This window comes from Rhinolophus ferrumequinum, chromosome 2, assembly GCF_004115265.2.
Source record: "Rhinolophus ferrumequinum isolate MPI-CBG mRhiFer1 chromosome 2, mRhiFer1_v1.p, whole genome shotgun sequence".
Lineage (NCBI taxonomy): Eukaryota > Metazoa > Chordata > Mammalia > Chiroptera > Rhinolophidae > Rhinolophus > Rhinolophus ferrumequinum.
Window position 1 is genome coordinate 10,003,712 of NC_046285.1, and position 22,945 is coordinate 10,026,656.

At 48.7% G+C, this 22,945-nt stretch overlaps 1 protein-coding gene across 4 annotated transcripts in view; it reads left to right on the forward strand.

The window, feature by feature from the left end:
- The first annotated feature begins 1,207 nt into the window (after nucleotides 1-1,207).
- The window catches only part of MED12L (mediator complex subunit 12L), a 314,918-nt gene continuing 293,180 nt past the window's right edge, over nucleotides 1,208-22,945 (forward strand). For 2 of the 4 annotated variants that reach the window (XM_033088254.1, XM_033088259.1), the window contains exons 1-2: nucleotides 1,208-1,668; nucleotides 2,130-2,357. In XM_033088254.1, the coding sequence (XP_032944145.1) occupies nucleotides 2,259-2,357 (99 nt within the window). In that variant the 5' untranslated portion in view covers nucleotides 1,208-1,668; nucleotides 2,130-2,258. Of the gene's footprint in view, nucleotides 1,669-2,129; nucleotides 2,358-22,945 lie in introns of those variants that run through there. The other 2 variants (XM_033088262.1, XM_033088257.1) reach the window with 2 other exon arrangements.

Sequence of the window (22,945 nt, forward strand, 5' to 3'; positions counted from 1 at the left end):
TGCTCAGATTGAGTCAAGAAGCCAAAAACCACCGGCCTGACTTGGTCTCAGCCTGCATTGGGAAGTGCTAATAGGTGAGGGTCCGGAGTGAGAAACTAGCCTCTATTGCCATCGCCTTATCTATCCTTTTTTACCTCCCTTTTGCTTACAGTCAGCAGAGGTAAGTAGATATTCAGATTTGGTCCACATCTCCTGAGCACCTACTGTGTGCCAGGTGCTGTACCAAGGCTTTGGGTTAGATTCTGCTCGCACCATCTTATAGAGAGAGGATGGAACCAAGAGTCTGAGAAATTCCTCAAGGTGTGGGAGACGTGACACAATTAGGCAAGGGCAGTTCAGGAACCCAGTCCTTCCAATCCAAAGTCGTGGAGAATAGGGCAGAAACTTCGGATCCGGCAGGGGCAGCTTCCGGGCTTTGAGCAAGTCACTGGGCCTCCTTGAGCGGACTTAATGTCTGTCTACAAAAAGGGTACAGTAAAACCTTGTAAGGTTTCTTTTAAGGATCACAGACCTTTACTGTCAAGACCCTGGCACCAAGCGAGGGCTCCATAAATGGCAGCCATCATTCTTGGCCAAGTGCGGGCGCATCCTCCCGGGCGCGCCTCCCGCGGGGTCCCTCGGGACAAGCCGGGCCCGCCCCCGCAGCTCTGGTCTCCTAGTGCTCGCGGCAGGTGGCCCAGCATCTCGGTGCCCACACCCCGGAGCGAGAATGGAGCGCGGGCGGGTTGGAGGACTAAGGTTTTCCCTGGAGGATCACCTCCCTGCCTCCCTCCCTCCGTCCGTCCACACGCCCGGCGCAGGTGAGATTTCCGGCCCAGGCTACAAGAACAGCGACCTTAGGAGAGGTCGAGGCGGACGACGCTGCCCGCGACCGGGAGAGGGGCCCTGGGGGTGCCCCCTCCCTCGCCAGGATTCGCCCCAGGGCAGGTCCCGGCGCCGGGGCCCCCGGGCTGCGCGCTCTGCGGCTGCGAAAACCTGGAGAGGCGGATCGGAGCGCGCTCGCAGCCAACTCCTCCGCGGTCCGGCCGCCGAGCTGGGCATGCTCAGTGCGGTCGCCGCGCCGCGTCCGCCAACTCGGAGGCTCGCGCTCCCGGGCGGTGGGGGCGAGAACGCCGGCGGCGGCGGCGGCGAGCCGGCGTCGCCCGCCGCCCCCAGACAGTGGCAAACTTCGCGGCGTCCGCAGAGCTCTCCCGGAGGAGACTGATGCCTTATTAATAAAATCAAATCCGATCCCCCCCACCCCAACCCGAATCATGGAGGCTGCGGCCGCCAGAGTGCCGCTGCCGCGGGCCCCTGCCCACTAGCCGGGGACCAACAGGTAAACTGTTGGGGGGTGGGGTGGGAGGAGGAGCTGCGGCTGGGGGGGAGGAGCCTGAGATGCCGGCGGGCGGGCTGCCGGGGTCGGCGCTCACAGCCTACCCTCCTCACCCTCTTTCCCCAGCCCCTGGAGGGGCAGCAAAGGGTTAAGTCGGCCCCGCGCCACCGTGAGCACGGCCCCCTCCAGCCGCCGAGACCGCCAGCTGCGCGCCTCGGCGCCTGCCCGGAGCCGCCGATGCGCCACCGGAGCCCAGCGGGCGTCTAGGAGGCACCCGCGGCTTCCCCACCGTCCGCATCTCTGCCTCCCCCATCCCCTCCAGGCCTCTCCGCCGGAGTCGAGTCCGCGCCCAGGTGGCTGGGTCTGCGGGGCGCGTGGCGGCGTGGAAGGATCCCTGACGAGGAAGAGGGGCGGAGGCGGGCCGCTCCGCAGTCTCTTCCTGGGGCCGGAGGGCCACCCTAGCCTGGGGCGAGCACTTGGGCCACCCGCCTGGGCGCCAAGAAAAGTTTTTTTCTCCCCCGGTGCCCCTCCCCCACCCCCGCCCTGTGCCGGGCTGGGTGGGTTTGGGTCCATTGGTGAAAAAAGTCACACGTTTCCATCAGCTGCTCCTCCCCCTGGGGACAGAGTAGGGGGGGCGGGAGGCCGGCGCTGCGGAGGACCCGAGCGGACCTTCAGCTTCTGTCGGCCGCCGCCACAGGAGCGGTGCGTCCCGGAGCCCCAGCGCAGCAGGGTGCCCGCCGAAGGCTGCCCCCATCAGTGCGTGTCTGCGTGTCTGGCAGCGGCAGCATCCAACCTGCTTTATTCTTGCCTGCAGCGCCACAGCGAGCGAGCGAGCGAGGAGGGGGAGAGACGGAGTCTGTCTGCAAAGTGCTGCTCCCTGGTGCTCAGAGGCGGCTGCTCCAGCTCCAACTCTCATTCATTTCGCCGGTTAACATGAGAGATCATGGCCGCCTTCGGGCTTCTCAGCTATGAGCAGAGACCACTGAAACGTCCCCGGCTTGGGCCGCCGGACGTCTACCCGCAGGACCCTAAGCAGAAGGAGGTAGGTAAGGGCGCTGCCGGCCTCCCCGGCAACCGGGACCGCGCTCCGCAGAGCTGACCCCGGGCCAAGTTGGCCCAGCGGGCAACGGCGGCGCTGCGGGGGAAGGGTCAGGGAGGGGACTGGCGGCAGGGGCCGGGTTGGGGACTGGGGGACCCTGGGCGGCGGAGACCCAGCGGCTGTCAGTCCCCGCGCTCCACTGAGACGCTTGCTCTTCGGGTGCAGGGTCGCTTCTCCGTTACCGGGCCTTGCACAGCATTGCCGGGCGCTCATCTGGTTCTTCTTTGCCGAAACCCTCCTGCTCGCTCTCCCCCGCTTCTGCCTGCTTTATTTTTCTCCCTGCCGCTTTGCTAAATCCTCGTAAACTTTTTGAAAAATGTTGGAATGCAGTGCATCCGACACGGGTCTCGTGTTTTTGCTCCAGCTAAGCAGGGACTGGGTGTTAGTGCGGGGGGTGGGGGGGGCGTGAGGGGGTGGGGACCTTTTCTGTTCAAAATTTGCAGTTTGGAGCGAAGTCGTTTTTATCGAAGTGATAAATATTTAGCTCTTTGGACGTACTTTCTGTATCCCCTCTCCCCTTTAAAAATCGATATTACGGGAAAAAAGTGATTTCGTTCCTGGAGGCGATTGGCTTAATTTGCCGGAGGCAGTTTTGTATACGTAAAAGCAATCCTGTTACCTTGGAAGGGAATAGGTACCGAGATTGCTTCTTTCTTTGAGTGCAACTGTTGGAGAAACCTTGACTCTTGGACTAGGTTCACTAGCTTCAATGGCTAGAGTAACCATGGCATTTTGTAGACATGTATGTGTTTGTCCGTAGTTAACAAGTAATTATATAACAAATCTCCAGTTATAGTGATCACCCTTGGCGACACAATTTGCCAAGGGATTTGCTTTTTTTTTTTTTTTTTTTAAAGCTCACCTGCTACCCTGCTGTGCTTTTCTGAGTTTGCCAGTTGCAGCCCACCCATCCTCTCTCTGTTTTCTTCAGCTAAACACGAGGGAGAACGTTTCAGAACTTCTCTTCCTGGGAATCTAAAAACCCTCTATTAAAAGTTTACCGGCCCACTGACATCACAGAAAGGGCTTTGTAAAGAAGGCAAGGAGAGGTCCTTAAGACTTCCCTTTTGATAAATGTATCTATTTCAGTAATAGAGAAAGAACGTTCTGGTTAAACTGTTTTGTTAACGTTTCTGCAAAAGGACTGACAGCTCCTTTTAGAGGGTTAGCACATTAAACATCTTTGAGCATCCTTTGAGTAGTTCATACTGAAGCTGGGAAGGTTTTTACAGGTGGTTCTCAGCTGAGGCTGAACATGAACATAAGAGTTTTGACGAGACTTTGCAGATTTTTTTTCCCCACCCATTTTTCTCCCTGCTACTCTGACCCAGAATAAAGTTAATTGTTAAGGACGGGAAGTAACAGATGCTAAGGACCAAGTGTAAAGAAAGTTAATAACTTAAAAATCAGTGGCAGGAAATTCTTCAAGTTTTGGTTGGGACAGGGACATTGATTGGCTGCCCTTTATCACCTGGTAATTAATGTCTCACTGCATCTTCCAGAGGGCAGTATAATTGCCGGCATCTTCCCACTTAAGGGATGGTACGCCGCGGATGCCCTGTGCGCGCATGTAGCATTTACTCCTCAGGTCGACACTCGTTCAGGTTGGGGCCTCTATGATTCTGGAAAAAAATAATTTGGGATTTTAGGATCTTACAACATTTTATGGAATTCTAGCACTGGAAGTAACCTTAGAGTCTAGTTTTTAAAATAACTTCCTGTTGATAAAGTGAAACTGAGGCCCTAGAAAGCTACTTAATCAAGGTGCGTGGTGAATAAGCCCGGGAGTTGGACCACCAAACCAGTATTTATGTCAAGACCAATACTGTGTTAAGGATGATTTACGCTAAATTGTGTTGTCCTGATATTACTCTTTCCCCCAGGGCAGCCACATTTTGTCTCTCTGGAGCAGAGTCAGAATTCTGTGTGACTGGAGCCAAATCTGAGTACAATATGAAACAGGTGCTTGGCTCTTCTTGGGTGGTGGTGTGGTGAGCAGCGCGCGCCAGCCTCAGTCACTTAGGTGTTCTCTCGGATTTCTACCCTATTCCTGTATCACCTGTATTTTTATTCTAATGTTTTCTTTAAATTAACTTTTAAGGAACTTTTACGTTTCACATGTACACATGAAATCATGGGTTTGATGGGATATGTATATCATATAAAATGTGAAATTCATGTCATGTGTACATAGTTTCATTGACTATGTATTACACACATACACATTATTGTACGTATTAAAACAAGACCATGATGTTAAAACTTTAAAAAGCTCATCTACACAGCTAAAAACATTGTTGTGCTCCCTCAGAGATACGTGTCCCACATTATGGGAAATGCTGATTTAATGGAAGTGTGAGCTTCCAAGTTGGACAGACCTGGCAATTGGGATTCTGGCTCAGCCTTTTTGTAATGGGTTACCTTGGGCAAGTTGCATAACTTCTCATTTGTAAATTCGTATAATTGTCCTTTTCAGAAAAATTTGAGAACCCTGGGTTTAAATTAGCATTACGTTTGCATGAGAAAAACCCTCCTTCTGGTAGAAGCTGTTCTTATTACTGTAGCTGTAACTTTTTATTATTGTTAACCAGTGTGACTAGTGTTCTGGAAAATAGCTCCCAGGGGATAGGCTGAAACCTTTGAATGAAGACCCCTTGCAGAGAAGTATGTGGGGGGAGGGGACAGCTGGAAGCGTTAACCTGCTGATCAATTGATTATATTATTAATATTATGTTCTTGGGGGCGGCCGGTTAGCTCAGTTGGTTAGAGCGCGGTGCTCTTAACAACAAGGTTGCCGGTTCGATCCCCACGTGGGCCACTGTGAGCTGCGCCCTCCACACTAGATTGAAACAACCACTTGACTTGGAGCTGAAAGACTTGGTCCTGGAAAAACACAAATAAATAAAAGTGAAAAAGAATATATTCTTCGAAGAGTGTGCTGTAGCTCAGCACTCCACGGGACTTGATCATATACTGTATTGTAATACTTTGCTCTCTGGAGACACAGACTGGCCTCCAGCCTTGAAAACGGAGTCAGAAAGCGAGGAGTCATCCTTGGTTCCTTCTCCCTTACACCTCATAATACATCGATTAGGACATCGGGTCTAGTCCAGTTCCCAAATATGTTTCCGGTCCATTCACGGCTCCCCAGTCTCACCAATATGCTCGACTTTTCTTCTGCTTCAGGCTGACTTTTTGTGCCCTGGGACTCTTACAAATGCTACTGTATCTGCCTGGACACCTGTCTGCCTGTCCACCCCACTGTCCCACTCACCTTAGTCGGCGGTTAGGAGGGCAGGCTCTGGAGCCAGTCTGCTTGGGTTCAAATCCTGACTCTGCTGTTTGCCTACTCCTGTCCTGCCCGTGCCTCAGTATCCCCTCCTGTAGAGTGGGTATGGGACTGCTACCTACTCCATGGGGCTGTTGGAAGGTTACATGGATAACACATTAAAGCACTTCGACTGGAGTCTGGCATGGATCCAACGCCCGCATACTTGCTTTTACGAATTACTGTCAGGCGTTGTCTCCATCATTCTGGTGTCAACCCGGTGACCTCTGCAAAGGCCTTTCTAGTGTAGGTATCTAATTTGTGAATATGTATTTATTTGCATGTTGCCATCCCCCGCTAAAGGGTCAGGTTCAGGGAGGAGAGCTGATTCAGGCATCCCTGAAGTACGTGGCATCTCGTGCCTTAGTTCCTGGGAAGCTGAGGGCATGAATACTTGGGATATGTGAATGATGGTAGGAATGAATGAATGAAAAGAGGAAATCTGGTGACTGAGGGGTGTTAAGGACAGTCTAGGTTAAGGCAGAAATTGTCCTGACATCTACCTTGGAAGCTACAAAGCCGAAAGCGAAATTAAACTCTGGAAGTAGGAAGAAAGAGTTTTACCCTGGGATAGAAGAGGCTTAACTAGTTGAGTAGTAAATATTTTCAGGAAATCAAATTAGTTAGAAAATAGTGAGGCAGTAGTGAGATTTCCAGGCATCAGGAGCCTCAGAGCCCCACCAGCAGAGTCTGGGGGGAAGGATGGTCTAGTGTGCAATACAGAGCTGCCCTGGACACGCGTGACTTGGCCGGGGTGGGGTGGGTGGTGGTGGGGGTGGTGTCTGCTTGTGGATAACCCAGAACTGCCAGTAAGACTTGTTAAGAACAGATGGCTGGGTTTTTCAGATTCAGTAGGTCTGAGGTGGGCCCCATAATTTGCATTTCTACCAAATCCTAGGTGATCCTGGTGCTGCTGATTTGGGCCCCCTTTGAGAACCCTCACCTAAAGAGCAGAAGGCATACAGTTCTGCAGGTGCTAGAGAGTTTTGCGAAGCAGGTAGGGCAGGATTAGACATCTGTGTCTGGCTAAAGTTGCAGTAGTTTGGTGTAGCAGGCAGCTCAGCGAGGGTTTGGTGGGCTTTTCCCTCTCTTAGCTCAGATCTCAGGAAATGAGTCAGGGAGTCTCAGTGCCTCTCCAGTGGCTCTCCATCCATTACCCTTGGGACAAAGCACAAACTCCTCACTTTGGCCATCACGGCCCTTCCAGCCTGGCCCCGGCTTACTTCCATAACCACAGCCTGTAGCCAGACCACCCGGCCTTGAATTCTGGCTCCATCACTGACTGCCTGTTTGCCTCAGATGTCACCCATGAAATAGGGTTCAGATCTGTTCCTACTTCCCAGGGTTGTTGGGAAGATAAAATGAGGTTTGAACCATGCCTGGCACACAGACAGCGCTCAGTACAGGTCAGCCACTATTCGTCCTACCCCTTCCTTGTGAAATGATCCCGGGGCTTCCCCTTGTACTTAACAGTAACAACCACGAGACCCTGCCCTTCGAGGTCTGGCCTCTGGCCTCAATCACTCTTTCCTGACTTGCTTGTCCCGCTCCTGGCTGTGCCCAGGTCCACTGGTCACTTCCCTTCTCTTCCAACAGGTCTAGCTGTTTTGTGTCTAGATTTCTGTCCCTTGCTGCCCCTCCAGTCGTGTTTCCTGTTATTTGACTCCTAGAGGTTCCTTCCCTTGGAGGGAAGTCTTCCTTGTAACCTGTGACCCATCTTCCTTACCTGTGCTGGTTCATTATCGCGTGTTCATATGTTTTCAGCGCTTGTCACTGTCGGAAAGTCCATGCCAAGGTCGCTTATTCTTCCAGTGCTCCTCCCCCCACGCTAGAATGCGGGCTGCATGAAAGCAGGGCCGTGTCTGTGGCATGCACAGTTGTGAACTGCTGCCAAGTGCATGGGATTAGAGTAGGTAGAGATGCTCAGTAAATGGTTTTGGAAGAAACTGAGGAAATCCAGAAAGAATTGTTACTGAGCCATTGTGAGTATTTATAACATTTAGCTGTCCCAATGCATATTTTATTTTGGTAAAGATTGTTCTTGTTAGCATCAACAACTCTTAAAACATTAAATGCTTATTTCAGAGACAGCTGGGGAGGGACGTGGAGTGAGGGGAGGTGAAAATTTGTTTCTTTCTAATCTTTGAGAGGGAGGATGTTGGTAAAGTTGCCTGGGAAGAGAGGACCAGTTGGCCAGTTGCCCGGGGGACGCAAAGACCGAGGTGGTTAGGGAGGAAGCTTCCGCCCTGAGAGTAACTGGCCCCGTCAGAGACCGGCCTGAATACCAGTGTTCCCGGAAGGACATCTGTATGCGTAACTCTTGGTCTTGCGAGTCCAGAGTCTGTGTAGGAAGCACTGGGTCAGACAGAGGCCCTGCTGCTCCCAGAAGTGCTGTTACCCAAACTTTGTGGCCCAGGAGGAGGAACTCAGGGCTTGTCACTTCTCGGGGTCTACCACCACCTGCGGCAGAATCAGATGCTTGTTGAAAATACAGGTGCTCCACCTCCACCCAAACCTGCTGAGTCAGAATTTCTGGGGAAGAGGTTGAGGAATTTGCATTTTTAAACAAGCTTTCTAGGTAATTCCTAATAACTTTACGTTTGAGAACCATTGCTTTAGTTTTCATCTTTGTCTGTAGCCAGCGTTGTAGACCAGACTCCCCCTTATTCCTATCTGCTCCCCACTGTTTGATGTGTTAGAACCTTTAGACAGATATACTCTTCGAAGTAGCCGTACCTTTTGGTACAACATAGTGCAAATTTGTTTAGCGGCCTTTTCCCCTGAAGTTTTGTCCTGACCGCCGGGGCTCCCAGCATAGGCTTGCTCTCTGTCAGCCGGACATGGTTTATAGCAGAGTAGAATTCTATGTCTTGGTCTTTAAATATCCACAGCTCCCTCCTGCATGTACTTGTCCAAACTGGGACACAGGGGAGCGGCTCTCATTTTGTCCCTTGAAATTGTTCTTTGAACTTGTTCTGGGCTGCATGCAGAGTTTTATGTTTGACTGGGTCTGGACTCTCAACTGGGCTCTTTGGGGACTCATGCAAAGCTGTTAATTTAGGGGGCAGCCACCATCCTTTAGTCTGTTGGGTATTTCACTTGGGCTGGCACCTGTGGAAATGAAACGTGATCCTTTAGGAAGTTAGAGGACTAGGAAGTGAGGTCCGGAGGGCAAACTGTTTTCTTTCGCTGAGGATTAAGTAGGGGAAGGTCAGGATGCAGAAGACTCCTAGGATTTTAGGGAAACCAGGCAGCAGTGCCTCTTGGGTGTATGCACGTGTACGTGAAAACAACGCAGAAGAAGTGTGGAGTGAGTTGGAACCTCCAAGAGTTGTGATGTATGTCTTCTGAAGCTCTCTGTGGGGCTTCTGGACAGACTAGGGAGGGATTAGGGAAGCTGGAGGCATCTGTTAGAAGAGTGAGCGGATTAACCAGCAGTTCTTTTTGGTGGTTCTCCGAGCAGCACTGAAAGGGGCTGGCTGACGGCCTGCAGCAAAGCGGACCTCGATCTGAGCGGGTCAACCAGGTAGGGAAGCGCAGAGGGAGGCGCCTGCCTCCTACCCAGTCCTCCTGAGAAGGGAAGGTCGGAACACTGGACTTTTCATTGTCCTTAGATACTTTCTGAAGCTGGATGACGGTGACAAGAGAGTTCATTATACTATCTTATTTCTCCGTATTTGGGGGACATTTACATAATAAAGAAAATGTCATTCTGTTACAAAATGGCATGATTTCTACTTAAAAATGTATATCTACATAATCTGGAAGGATTATCACCCCCATGCAAACAATTGTTGTCTCTTGAGGATGGGATTGGGGTGATTTTTATTTTATTTTTTGTACTAATCTGTATTCCAAGCTGTAACAATAAACGTGCATTCCTGCTGTCATTGGAGGCAATAACGTAGAGAGTAATTATTAGGTCATGTTGACTGGGTTTACGGGAATGGGCCTTTGTTGTTGCCTCCACACCAAGCTAGAGCCCCTTTCACCGATGCGTAGGCAGAGGGATTTTGTAGGGTGTAGCTATAGATGCTGTACCCCTGAAGCTGCCCGAAGTGTGAGGCTGAGGTGAGGGCTGTCCTGTGAACCTTTCAGCTTTGCCACGTGGGCTGTGTGATTTGGACGCGGTGTCATTTTCCTCACGAGCTGGGGAGAATACTACCGAGTCATCTAGAGTGCTTTAAATGTGAGGGAGCATTGTAAACTTAAATTATTACCAAATATGAGGTATCAATTCAGTGGTCTACTGGAGCAGGCTTATACCAGCCGATTGTTCAAATTTCAGGAATTTTGTGAGCTGGTTAATATTATGTTGGTAGTTTGAAATCTGGCATAATTGGACTCTTTACACCAAGGAAATTGGCAATGCTACAAATCAGGGATTTTTTTTTTTTTTTTTTTTTTAAAGCTGGCTATAAAGCATTTGCCAGCACACTGATGGGTCTAGTTGTATGTGGCAAATACTTGGTTGGCTACTTCACCATCATTCTCATCCCAGGTTTCCCTTACCTGGTTCCCACAGATTTTTTTTTTTTTTTTTAAGCCTGGTTCTCACTTTCCTGGACTCTCTTGCATCTTGGAGTGAGCAGATGACTTGATTCTGTCTAGGGAGATTTAATGGAGATCTGCTACAGGACTTGTGGAGAAGAACTGTGTTTTCCTGAAAATAAGACCTAGCCGGACGATCAGCTCTAATGCGTCTTTTGGAGCAAAAATTAATATAAGACCCGGTATTATGGTGGCCCTGAGAAGAGGAGAAAACACTGTAGTCTCTGGGTTTTATTATGTTATATTATATTATAATACCCAGTGTTATATTATAGTAAAATAAGACCGGGTCTTATATTAATTTTTGCTTCAAAAGGTGCATTAGAGCTGATGGTCCAACTAGGTCTCATTTTTGGGGAAACATGGAATTTCTTCCTCCCTGAAGAAAGTACTGGCATGGGGAGAGTGCTCTTTCTCAATGCCTGACAGCTTCTTAGTTTCCTGTCTTTGGAAAAGTAGTAAGAAGGTATGATGTCTGGGGCTAGGGCACCTCTCTGTGACCAAGGGCAACAAGCCTATGGATGAAAAGCCAACACAGAGGAGGTGATTGAGTCACTTTATGGAACTGGGGACCTCCTCTCCCTGGAGTTCTTGTGAAGTAAACAATAGATTTCCACGTGGTTTAAGCCATTGTTGGACCAGTTGTCAATTTCTTGTAGCTGAAACCATTCTAATGTTGTCAGGGTATTTCCCATTTTGAAGGTGTAAGTTTTGACACCCTCAAATCATCACAACATGAGCCCCCTGCTTCAGAGAATACATGTCCCCAGAACTCGCCCACTCGTTGGCTTCATGAGCAAATAGCAAGAGCCACAGAGCCCTGCATCTCGTCTGTCAGGCAGCACTGCAAATCCTGACCAGGAAGTGGAAACGGCTCCTTTATTTATTTCCACTTTTGACAAAACGTTCTGGTGGGAAGGGAGGGAGAGCCCTGTTCTGTTTTGTTTGGAGAGGGAGATTCTGTGCGTTTGTACCCTCTTGTGGGGGAGAAGCAGTTATGCGTAGAGCTAGAAGGAAACTTACGGATGGGTTGTTCCCACTTTGTCCTTCAATACAAAAGGAAACTGAGTCCCGGAGAGGTTAAAGTGACTTGTTAAGGCAGATCTGGGCCGAGCACTTGTGTGCCCTGAGTTGTTCTTACAGCTTTCCTTGGCCTCCCCTCTGTAAACAGCCTCCACTTCTGTAAATGTTGCCCTGGCAATGAGAATTGCTCTGCATTTTAGGGCAGTCAGTGCCTCTGTGAGAGCTGGGGTCTGTTCAGCTCACCATTTGATCTTCTCAGAGCCTGTCAGAATCTTGTGTCTCCTGGGCAGAGGGAAGAATACTCCGGAAGGTCAGGCACTGTTCCCTTTGCGTTTTTTTGGTAGAAGGTTCCCAGTCCTGTGTGTGGCCTCGTGTCGATAGCTCTGGCATTGGCGTCTGTGGGCTGTGCGTGCTGGGGATCGTTCCTATCGAGCTTTCTCTCTCTCGGTTGAGATGCTCCTTTATTAATGGTAGCTGCCCTGGAGAGACAAACGCACGAGCTGTAGCAGCTGCCCACTTCCAGGGAGCAACACTTGCATGGCATTCTGTGTGAGTGAATCCACCGTAGTTATGCAATGTGGTGGCCCTGAGAAGAGGAGAAGACACTGTAGTCTCTGGGTTTTATTTTCCAGGTATTGAGGGAAACGTTATACATACATGTCCGTCAGATTCATTGGTTCAGTCAATAGTATCGAGCAACGTACAGGCCCTTTGCTGTGACTTTGTGATCCCAGGGCCCCAGCCTTGTTTCCTCCTGCGTGCCTGGCTTTGAGCACAGGCCTGGCCCACACCTAGGACTCACAGCTTCTTGTCTTCTACGAATGAATGCAAGAATAAACAAGTGCTAGGAGCATTGGGTATGGTCCTGGGCCCCTAGAGACCTCAGTATAGAACCGTGGTTTTTACCTGGGGATGATCCCCTCCCCCTGCCATTGGCAATGTCTGAAGGCATTTTGAATAGTTACAAGTGCATGTGTGTATGCGCGTGCTTGTGTGTGCGTGTGTACCCATGTGTGTACGTGTGTGCATGTGTGCGCGCGTGCGTGCGTGTATGTGTGTGTGTGTGTGTGTGTGTGTATATACGTGTGTATGCTTTGCCAGTAAGCCAGGATGTTGCTAGCGTTCCCCGTTCCAGACAACCCCCACAATAAAGCATTGTCTGGCCTCACACGGCAGTAGTTCCGAGGGTGAGAATCCCTGGTCTAGAGGGAGTCATGGACTTGTGAATAAGGAATACGTGTATAGTGTTTCAGGGATTCTCTGAGAGCAGTGTACAAAGTGCTGTGCAAGCCAGAGGGCGTGGCCCAGTTTTTGACAGGACTAACTGGAGGAGATTGTTGAGTCTGGGACTTGGAGGGTGTGTAGGAGTGGATGGGGCTGAGGATGTGGGAGCCTGTTCATTTTGGGAAGAGGAAGCAGCACGTGCAAAGGGTCACAGGCCCGAAGGAACCTGGCGTGGGCTCTGGGCTGTGGGCCTGAGGCATGGTATGGGGTGTGCAGGTGTGGGGGAGCTGGGTTGGAGTGGGAAAGAAAGGGGAGATCAAGTTACGGGAACCTTTGCATGCTGTGCTGCCGTGTTTGGGTATCACGGTGGAGGCGGTGAGGTGCCGTTCAAGGGTGTTCAGTTAAGGGAATGAGGTTTAAGATGACCGAGGGCTGCAGTTGGAGGGGTCCATGGCTCTGCAGGTCACGTGAGGCAAAGACTGGCTAGCTCGGTGGTCACTGACATTCTGGGCCTGGGGGTCGGGGTGTTAATTTCTTGTGGCTGCCATATCAAGTTACTCCAGAGCAGGAAGCTTAAAATGATGGAAATTTATTCTCTCAGAGTTTTGGAGGCCACAAATAGGACGAAAAGTGTCAGTAGGGTCGCTCTAGGGGGAGAATTCTTCCCTTTCTGCCAGCCTCTGGAGGATGAGGTGTCCCGTGGCTTCTCTGTGGCAAAAGAAGCCTAACTTATGCCTTTATCTTCATGTGGCTGCCTTGTGTGTGTGTCTGTTCTTCTGTGTGTGTCGTATAAGGACACTTGTTACTGGATTTGGGGCCCACCTGGATAATCTAGCATCATCTCATCTCAGGATGAGATGAACTCATTTAACTGAATTATATCTGCAAAAATCCTTTTTCCCAGTAAGGTAAAACTCACAGGTTCCAGGGTTTGGTGTGGATATCATTTGGAGGTCCGTTTTTTTTTTTTTTTTTTTGTCTTTGGGGATTGGGGAGGCTTGGAAAGAAAGAGGAAAAGATTTAAGAGAGGTTATTTGGATGGCAGGATTGACAAAATGTGGAAGAGAGAGGGATGAGTCTAAGGATATACCAACATTTTTAGCTTAGGCCACTGGTTCCCAAACTTTTCGATCTTAGGACCCCTTTATAATATTAAACATTTTTGAGGCTCGCATGGAACTTTGTTTATGTAGGTTATATCTCAGTATTTACTGTATTAGAAATAAAAACAGAAATTTTAGAAATATATATTAGTTCATTTAAAAATAATAAACTAATTTCATGTTAACATTTTTTTTAGGAACATAATTATTTTTCCAAACAAAAATGTTTTACATTTTTGCAAATCTCTTTAACGTCTGGATTCTCATACCTAGTTCTATTATACATTCAGCCTGTTACAATATGTTGTTTTGACTGAACAATATGAAGAAAACCTGGCCTCACACAGATATGTAGTTGGAAAGTTCTTGGGAATCACAGCGGTCTTGGACGGGGAGAATCACTGGTTTACACAGTTGGGAAGTGGATTGATGGTGGTCTCCAAACTAACACACCACTGGGAACAAAAGAATGTGCTTGATTTTATTTTTTTCCAAGGGCGGGGGAGGCAGGGGAAAGGGAGGAGAGAATCAGTTCCTTTCTGAATATTTTTGACTGGAGATGCCTCTGGGGAATCCAGTTTGAAATGCATAGTAACCATGTTTCCCTGAAAATAAGACCTAGCCGGACAACCAGCTCTAGTGTGTCTTCTGGAGCCAAAATTAATATAAGACCCTGTCTTATATTATATGATGTTAGATAAGACCGGGTGTTACATTATAGTAAAATAAGACCGGGTCTTATATTAATTTTTGCTCCAAAAGACGCGTTAGAGCTGATTGTCCGGCCAGGTCTTATTTTCGGGGAAACACGGTAGTGGAAGCTAGAAATCTGGATTTGGCTGTGATATGTTCGTGGGTGAAGTCATGGCTGTGAGTGTATGTTGAGAATGTGTGAATAGATGGAAGAGCAGGCTGACTCTGAGAATGGAACTTTCCAGGGCTGAACTTCCTGGCCCAGTGAGCAGGACCTCTGAGGGGAGCAGTTGGACGGAGGTGGGTGTGGGGTGATGAGCGGCCTGAAGAGAGAGTTACATCATGGGGTGAGGCTGCGGCTACACTGGCCTCTTCTTCGTTTGGCAGCTTCTTTCCTTAGGACCTTGGCTTGGGTGGCTCCTGCTTGTGGTTCCTGGTTGCCTTATTCTCCTGATCGCGGCAAAGTGATTGCCTTTCATCACGCTACACAGTTCGTGTTTGATTTGTTTATTATGTGCTTTCCTCCCATGACGCAGGGACCATGATGTCCCTTTTATCCCCCACCGATAACCAAAGGCAAGGAGAAGGCCTGGTTAAACAAGTATTTGTTGACAGGATCTGGTAACCAGTCTTTATTAGCAAATGGTTATTAGAAACCTGGTAAATCAACACTGAGTACAGGGCACAGGATGCCAGGAAGTATAAGACCTGGTCCCTACCCTTCAGGAACTTGGAGGGGAGGGCTGACCGTCCTTTGTGCAGAGTGGTTCAGTGGGGTGCTGGGAACAGGTGAGGGAGGTCAGTTCTCTTGAGAGGTTAGAAAAACATCTTCAGAAGTGGGGATGCTTTCCAGGTGACAGAGGGTAAGAACGGAGGCACAGAGATGCTATTTTCACAGGAATTGCAAGAAGTTCAGTAAAATAAGAGTATATTCAATCTATAAACTTGAACATGTCTGTAGATTTTGGGGACAGTTGAGGGAGAGGAAGAGATTAAAGCTGCCGCAGAGAAAAGGGATTATCCGCTGTAGCAAGGCTGATTTGGTCCCGGGGCCAAGGCACTGAGGACAGTGGTGCCCTATGCATAGTGTGTTCTGGATCACTGCCTCCAAGAAAGGGGAGGGAGGCAGGACTTAAACGGGGCTCCCTGTTTACCCTGAGTTTTCTACAGGCATTCCACAGTCAGTTTGTGCAGAGATTTTCTCAACAGGAATAAACTCACCCTTCATCCCACATCCGAGGTCACCGCTCAGCTATGCCAATGCCACCTTGTCAGTTACAATCTGGTAGAATGTGCTGCTTTCCTTTTCCAGCCATTTCATTCATGGATTAATCTAGGAAGGTTGTTGAGATTGGGACCATTTAAGGTATCCACAGCAGTGAAAACCTAATAAAAATGTATTTTGTCCAAAGTGGTGTTGGGATTTTTTGCTAAGATGCTGGTTTACGTAAAGATAGGAGGTTCCATCAAAACTACGCCCAAGGCCGAGCTAAATATTTTATCTTTCTCCTGAGTTCTGCAGGGGAGGTTAATATTGACATTGCTAAGTGTTTTGTTTTGTTTTAAGTGCTGTTAGTAGACAGTATGGAAAATATTTTTGGGGTCAGAGCTGTTCTTACTCTTGGGTTAGTTTTAGACGAAATGTCAACTCCCTCTTGAGAAAAAGGATTCTTTATGAATCGGAGACACTATTTACGTTTCTACTACTCACATGAGATCTACTTTTAAGTCATTAAATAATTGAAGTATTTCTGAAGTTATATTTTCACTTACTTAGTGCTCAATATATGTACGTCTCCCACTGCTGAGGGGTGTGGGAGTGTAGAAAAGAAACAAGCTTGCTATCTGTCCGCTCTAGAAGAGTGCTTCTCAAAATATCTGTGGTGAAAGACTGGTTTTTCTTTTTTCACTTAATTTTCAATCTGTTGCACTGACATAAATACATGAGGAAAACGAGTTACTAGGAAAACGAAATGCTGACTGAATGTAGTGGCCAGTTTCCAGGCTCTCCCCTAGCTTTTGCACATTTCTTGCTGTGGACCTGTAATGGTTTCAGACCACACTCCAGTAGCACTGCTCCAGAAATTCACATCAGAAATGAGTCATGTGTTAGTTTTATTAGCTTTACAATTGAGGGATGACATATACATTCAGTACGGAGGATAAAGTGCCACTTTACATCTGCTAGCCGAGGTCGATTGTGTTGGTTATTCTGAATGTTTGTACATGTTTGGTTTTATGCCAGCCTCTCAGACATCTCTAAGGTGGGTACGATTATCTCTCTTGTACAGATGCAGAAACTGAGACACGGGGAGGGGCTCATTTAGCCTCCTACTGATGGAGGCGGACTTGTGAGCCCCTGCTGTAGCCATTCTGCTCTGTATAGAGTGAGGCTCAAGATACTGTGAGTTGAGGAAAGATGGTTGGAATCCCCCGAGGTTTTACTGGAGGATGGAGGGGATGAGGGACAGAGTCGGTGTGACTGGGGACATGCTGGCCCCTTTCATAAGAAAAAGCTGGAAGGTGGGATGAGCAGGCACGAGGCACAGGGCAGACCCGGCTTGGAGTCCCGGCAGGTCGGCAGGTCGGTGTGTGGGGGCGGTGATGAGCTCACAGCTCCTGCTGTCACGTTTATCTCACTAGCTCACGTCTAATAAGTCAAGTGTGGAGGTGGGAAGGCTGCAAGGAAGGTGGCTGTAGTAACTAAGGGATGAAGTAAAAAGAGTGGGCCTGACGAGGGTTAAAATAGGACCGGAGAGCCACGGGCAGTTGGTGACAAAATTGATCAAAGGAAAGGAAGATGAGAAGAGTGTGAAAATGCTGACTTCTTGGATGCTGGTCAGCAAGGATGGTCGGTCCCGTTGCTTGAGGACCTCAGAGTGACATGTTTTTGTGCTCAGTCTTCAGTGTTCTGACAGGTGTCCAGAATTATTTGATTGGTGAACGGAGGGGAATGTTGAAACTCCCTTCCCCACTCCCCCTGTGACTCCTGGCATGACCTGGGTTACTTGATGGTCTGACTGAAAAGGCCTGTACCCTTGGTTTATTCCGCTTACCGTGCTTTACATCTCGTCCTCAGTACCTGTTTTACCCGCCTCCCACGGGCTGCTTTGGTGGTGGTTGATTGCTGGAATTGTTGGGAAGGCTGTCTAAGCTCTGGAAGAGGTGGCGGAGGTCAGTCCCCTGAAAATAAAGAGGGTGAAGGCTGAGAGGTGTTCATAGAAGTTAACTTCAGACTTCATTTTCTGAGGTGGACTCGGGGACGTTCGTTTTCTTGGCTCAAAAATTGTCGGTTTAGCCTCTCTGTTTCCAAGCGATGGATCTAAAACAAATGAACAAAATTGCCATCACCAGCAATTAAAAAAAAGAGACAGTCCCAATTTCTGTTCCCTCGCTCCCAAGCAAGAAGAAGGAAGTTCTGCAGTTTCACCTGATTTTCCTGCACCTGTTTTATTCCTATCACCCAAAGAGTTTTCCTTTTTCATGAATTTGCAGTTCATTTGGTGGAAATCACACCACACGCCTTCCTACGGGTGTGTGCCAAGTGTGGGGTGGGGGATGCAGTGGGGGTGTGTCAAAGCGTAAACAGAGGGATCAGGTTAAGGAGTGAGTGTGTCGTCAGTTCACTGGAGAGTGAAACTTCAGGGGACAGAGCCATGGCTTGTGTCTGTGTCTCTGCCTTCAGATCATCTGCGCTACAAAGTGAAAAATAGGATTTACAGGAAGAGCTTACATCGGATGTGCGATCACAGTGCAAGAACTGAATGGGACCGGGACTTAACCTGAGCAGAGGGGCTCTGAAGAGGAAACCATCGTTCGTGTGGCCTTAAGTAAAATTCCGGGCAGGATAAACTAGCGCCCACCTTAAGTCCTCTTTCCTGCTTTACGATTTTGCAAATCTGAAAGTTCAAGTATTTTTCTCTGGCAGCTTTCCTGCAGTTTTTCTGAGCGCCACATCCAGGTGTTTGATATCCGAGGGTGACATGCATTTGAATGTGATTTGAATATGAATTAATGGATGCAATTATTTAGGTAAGAGTGGAATGAATGCTAAGTCTATTTAGATATAATTTGAAGCAGAATCTCTCCCACTTTAAAGTGGGGAGAAGGGATGGCCTCTCTCACTGTGGACAGGGTGAGGGGTGCTGTCACGGCGGGGGGAGCGGGGGGGGCAGGGGGAGGGCAGCTCCCGGAGCTGCGTGTATTCAGCGTGTCGTCCCTGGTGGACATTTCGTCCAGCCGATCAGAGAGTTACTGAGTTCCCGGTCGTGTGCTTTGGGCCTGTATATGTTGGCCATACAAAAGGGCTTCATTAGAATGACAGTGATCCCGATTTCGCAGTACTTCATGTGTGCCAGGTACCGAGCTTCAGTGTCTCACCTTCGACTTTCACTTATTCTTTACAATAGACGCATGAAGTAGGTGGAAGTATCTCCATTTCACAGAAAAGAAGGGAGCCAGGACCCCAGTATAGGTTTGTGGGGACCACCCTGATCTCCTCAGAGATCTCTCTGTCTTGGAGAGTCCATTGGACCTACTGGGAGCCTGGTTCTTACATGGCCACTTAACTGTTTCACTTCTTCCCACCTTTTGGCCTCAGTTTCTCACTCTGTAAAATGGGGACCCATCCCGCCTAGGCCTCCTGGTTCTTATGAGTGTGACGCTTCAAGGCCAGGGACTGGTATTGTCATTACCGATTCTCTTCTTTTTCTGCATGCGTCTCAGTACAGGTGTAAGGACAGGACTTGTTGTTTTTTGTGTTGAGCTCACGTCCTTTTGGTTTCGCCTTGGTCCCCAGTGTGAGTGATTGATGGCCCGCAGGTGTGGTTTGGATGGGGGTGAATATTAATAGCAGTGTAGATGAGGGTGGATGTGGCCGGCTGAGTTTCAGATGCGGCTTTGATGCAAATGTGGCCCTGGTGTCAGAGATGTTGGAGGGAAGGGGGAAGTGCTACTTGCCATTTAGGGGAATCCTCTGTCCCTTAAGTCAGTCCGGCCCATTCCCTTGGCCCTCTTTAGGAGGACAGCCCCTTTTTTTTTAAGCTTTGCAAACTGCTATTAAGTGACACTTGACTTAGAAGAGATGCAAACAGAAATTCCCCCCTATTGCTGTGGTGCGGGGCTGGGTATGTGCTTATACAGAGCCACGGATGCTGCTTTTCCCAGCTGTCGGACATCTGGGCAGCAGTGGCTCTCCTGCTGCTGCCTCGTGGCCTGGCTCCTGATTTTGAAGGGTAGTCTTTCCCTGAGGGGTAGAACAGAGCAGAGCTTCCCTTCCTGCCTCCCTTATGAGTATGTTTTAGTTTCCCTGGGCTGCCATAACCAAATACCATAAACTGGATGGCTGAAAATCATGAAAGTATATTCTCTCACAGTTCTGGAGGCTAGAAGTCCACCCCTGAGGCAGGACCACACCTAGAAGGTTCTAGGGGAGGATCCTTCCTTGCCTCCTCCAGCTTGTGTAGCCCCCAGCATTCCTTGGCTGTGGCAGCGTAAGTCCAATCTCTGCTTCTTTCTTTCCTCTGAGTCTTTTCTCTTATAAGGACACACTGGCCGTATTGAATTAGGACCCATCCTAATTCAGTATGAGCTCTTCTTGATTGTATCTGCAGAGACCGTCTTTCCAAATAAGGTCCCATGCACAGGTATATGGGGTTAGGACTGACATATCCTTTTGGGGTACACAGTACAACCCAAAGGTAGAGTGCCTACCGCTAGTCTGTCTCTAGACTCTTCTCTGCATGTCCCGGGTTTGTCTGATACTGAACTTTGCCTCTGCGTCTCCTCCAGTGTTCTCGGGAACTTCAAACTATCAACCAGCTCCCTTTTCTCGCTATCGTCAACTACTTCCTTCACTGGATTCTTTCTGGTGCCATCAAAACATGCACACGTCTTCACATCTTAGGTCTCCTCCTACCCCATGACCCCATTTCTCCCCTCTCTCTCCTTAATTTCCCCAAAGCACCTTGTGTGCTCACTGCCTCCTTCCCCTCCCACTTCTTCCTCTGCTCCTTACAGTCTGGCGTCTGCCCTTGTTCCATGGAGACACCTCAGGTCACGAGTGACAGCCATGTTCCCAGCAGCACTTGCTGCTGTCGATCTCTCACTTGGTGCAGCAATGTCTTCTCCTGGCTTCTCAGGAAAAGCACTCCTAGTTGCCTTCTCTCCTCTCTGGCCAGGCCATCTGTCTCCTCTGAAAGCTCTTCTACCTGCCCGTTAAATCAAGGGTCTGTCCCAGGCCCGTGTCCCCTCTCACTTTATCCTCTCTCTAGGTGGTCTCAGCCACCCCAGGCTTCAGTTACTGCTGCGTTTCCCCGAAAATAAGACCTACCCCAAAAATAAGCCCCATTTAAGATCATCAGCCAGACAGATGCATTTAGTACATTACAACGATATTCCAGAAGAAGATGACGTGACTCTATTTGAATAAATGTAGATTGTTGTACATGAAAAAATAAGACATCCCCTGAAAATACGCCCTAATGCGTCTTTTGGAGCAAAAATTAATATAAGACCCGGTCTTATTTTTGGGGAAATATGGTATAAGACCCGGATTTATTTTCGGGGGAAACACCATATGCAGACGCGACTCAATTTGTCTGCACTCTAGACTTGTACAGCTAAGTGCCTGTAAGAAACAGACTGTTTTGTCTGCTCTGCCAAACTTACATGTAAAACTGAACTTGTGATCTGCTCCTCTTCCCTTCACCCCCCTAAAAAACAGGGCTGTACCCTGTCTTGAGATATTACCGTCCCGGAAATGTGGGGGACACCTTTGACAACCTCACTCGTCATTCCATCTAGCATGTCAACAAAAACCCCGTTGAGTAGTCCTCCTAAAATCCCTGCATACACCCCTTTCTTTCCACCTGTGCCATCACCATCTTGGTCCGCTGCCGTCATCTGATGTCCTGACGCTAATGAGAGCTGCTGACGGGCCCCAGGCCCCTCGCCGGCAGCCTGCCGTCTATTCTGACGCTCGTCCAGTCAGGTCGTTCCCCCTGCAGACCTGTTCAGGCCTTTACACATGCTCTTCCCGTCTCTCCTCTTACCTGGTGAGGGACACGTGTGCCCATGGTGTTAGCCTTCCTGATGAACCGATCCTCTTCTCTTTATGACGTGACCCCCTTTATCTTTGATAATTGCTCTTTATTTTGAAGTCTACCTTACCCGGTGTTGATGTAGCCACTCCAGCCCTTTTATGTTCTTCATTTGCAGGGCATTTATCTTTTTCCATCCATTTACTGTCAACTTCTCTCTTTATGTTTAAAGTACAGCACATAGTTGGGGTTTGCATTTTTATCCATTCTTACACTTCCCGTCTTTTGATTGAAATCTTAGTCCATTAACAGTTAATTCGCTTTTAATGTACTTACCGATATGGTTGCATTTAGGTATTCCATTTTACTATTTGTTTTCACTGTGTCTCCTTTCCTGCTTTCTTTTGGATTATTAAACTATTTTAAAAAATAATTTTAATTTACCTATTGATATTTTAGTTACACTTCTTCACCCGGGTTTTCTTTTTCTTATTTGATCGCTCTCGGCGTTGCAGTATACATCCCTAATGTTTCCGCTGCAGAGTTCACGTTGTATCCCTTCCTGCAAAGTGTCAGCCTTACCATTGGAAGGGTCCTTCTCTTAACCTAGTTAACTCCTCCTTCAGAGTCAGAGCTCAGCTCAAAGGCTACTTCTTCAGGGAATTCTTGTTTGACCTCTCAGACAAGGTGAAGCCCCTGTACGCGCAGTCCGAGGGCCATAGTTCTCCTCCGGGCGTTTATCACACTGGCGATTTGCTCTCTGTGGAATCCCCATACTTAGCCCAGTGCTGTGTGCTTAGTTACTTGTTGATTACATGAAGAGGAGCCCTTAGTTGTGGTTTGAGGAAGGCAAAAGACTTCTTGATAATGTACTCCAGAGGGTGGGCATCGCATGACGTGAGGCTGAGAGGCTGAAAAGACAGTGTATGTAGGAAGGCATATAATAGTCAAGTAGGTTAAATGAGAGTTAAAATACAAAAATAAAAAGTAGCTCTAAGTTGTTACAACAATAGCCACCATTTATTTATAGAGCACTTTATGGTCCGGGCACTGTGCTAAACTCTTTGTACATTTTCTTACGTAACCTCAGCCCTGTGAGTTATTCTTGTCTCATTTCAAACGAAGCACCTGAGGTGCATTTATTTACCTGGTTCCCAGTCACTGGGAAGGGCTCTGCGTTCACACTCCGATCCCTGTGATTCTAACTCTTAGAATGGAAGCAAGACTGGGTAGCGGAGCTTGACTGTTCACGGCACTGCATGCCTGTCCTAGTAGGTAATTGTATTTTGATTCAGGGCCAGGGTAAGGTGGAGAGGAGGCCCACAGGTGTCACTGAGGGTCTAGACTGTCCTGCTAGGTGCTTCTATTCTGTTGCCCCTTCTGAAAAAATAAAAAACAAAACAAAAAAAGGGGAAAGTCCTCGGAGGCTTTGGAAAGGACAGTGCAGAAAAGAAAACCTATCTGAGGAAGATTGATCTGGAAGGATTCAGGCAGGCTGGATTCAGGTGAAAGTCTGGACAGAAGAGGGGGCCGTGTGTGAGGAGCCCTGACCAGGGCCTGCTGTGACCA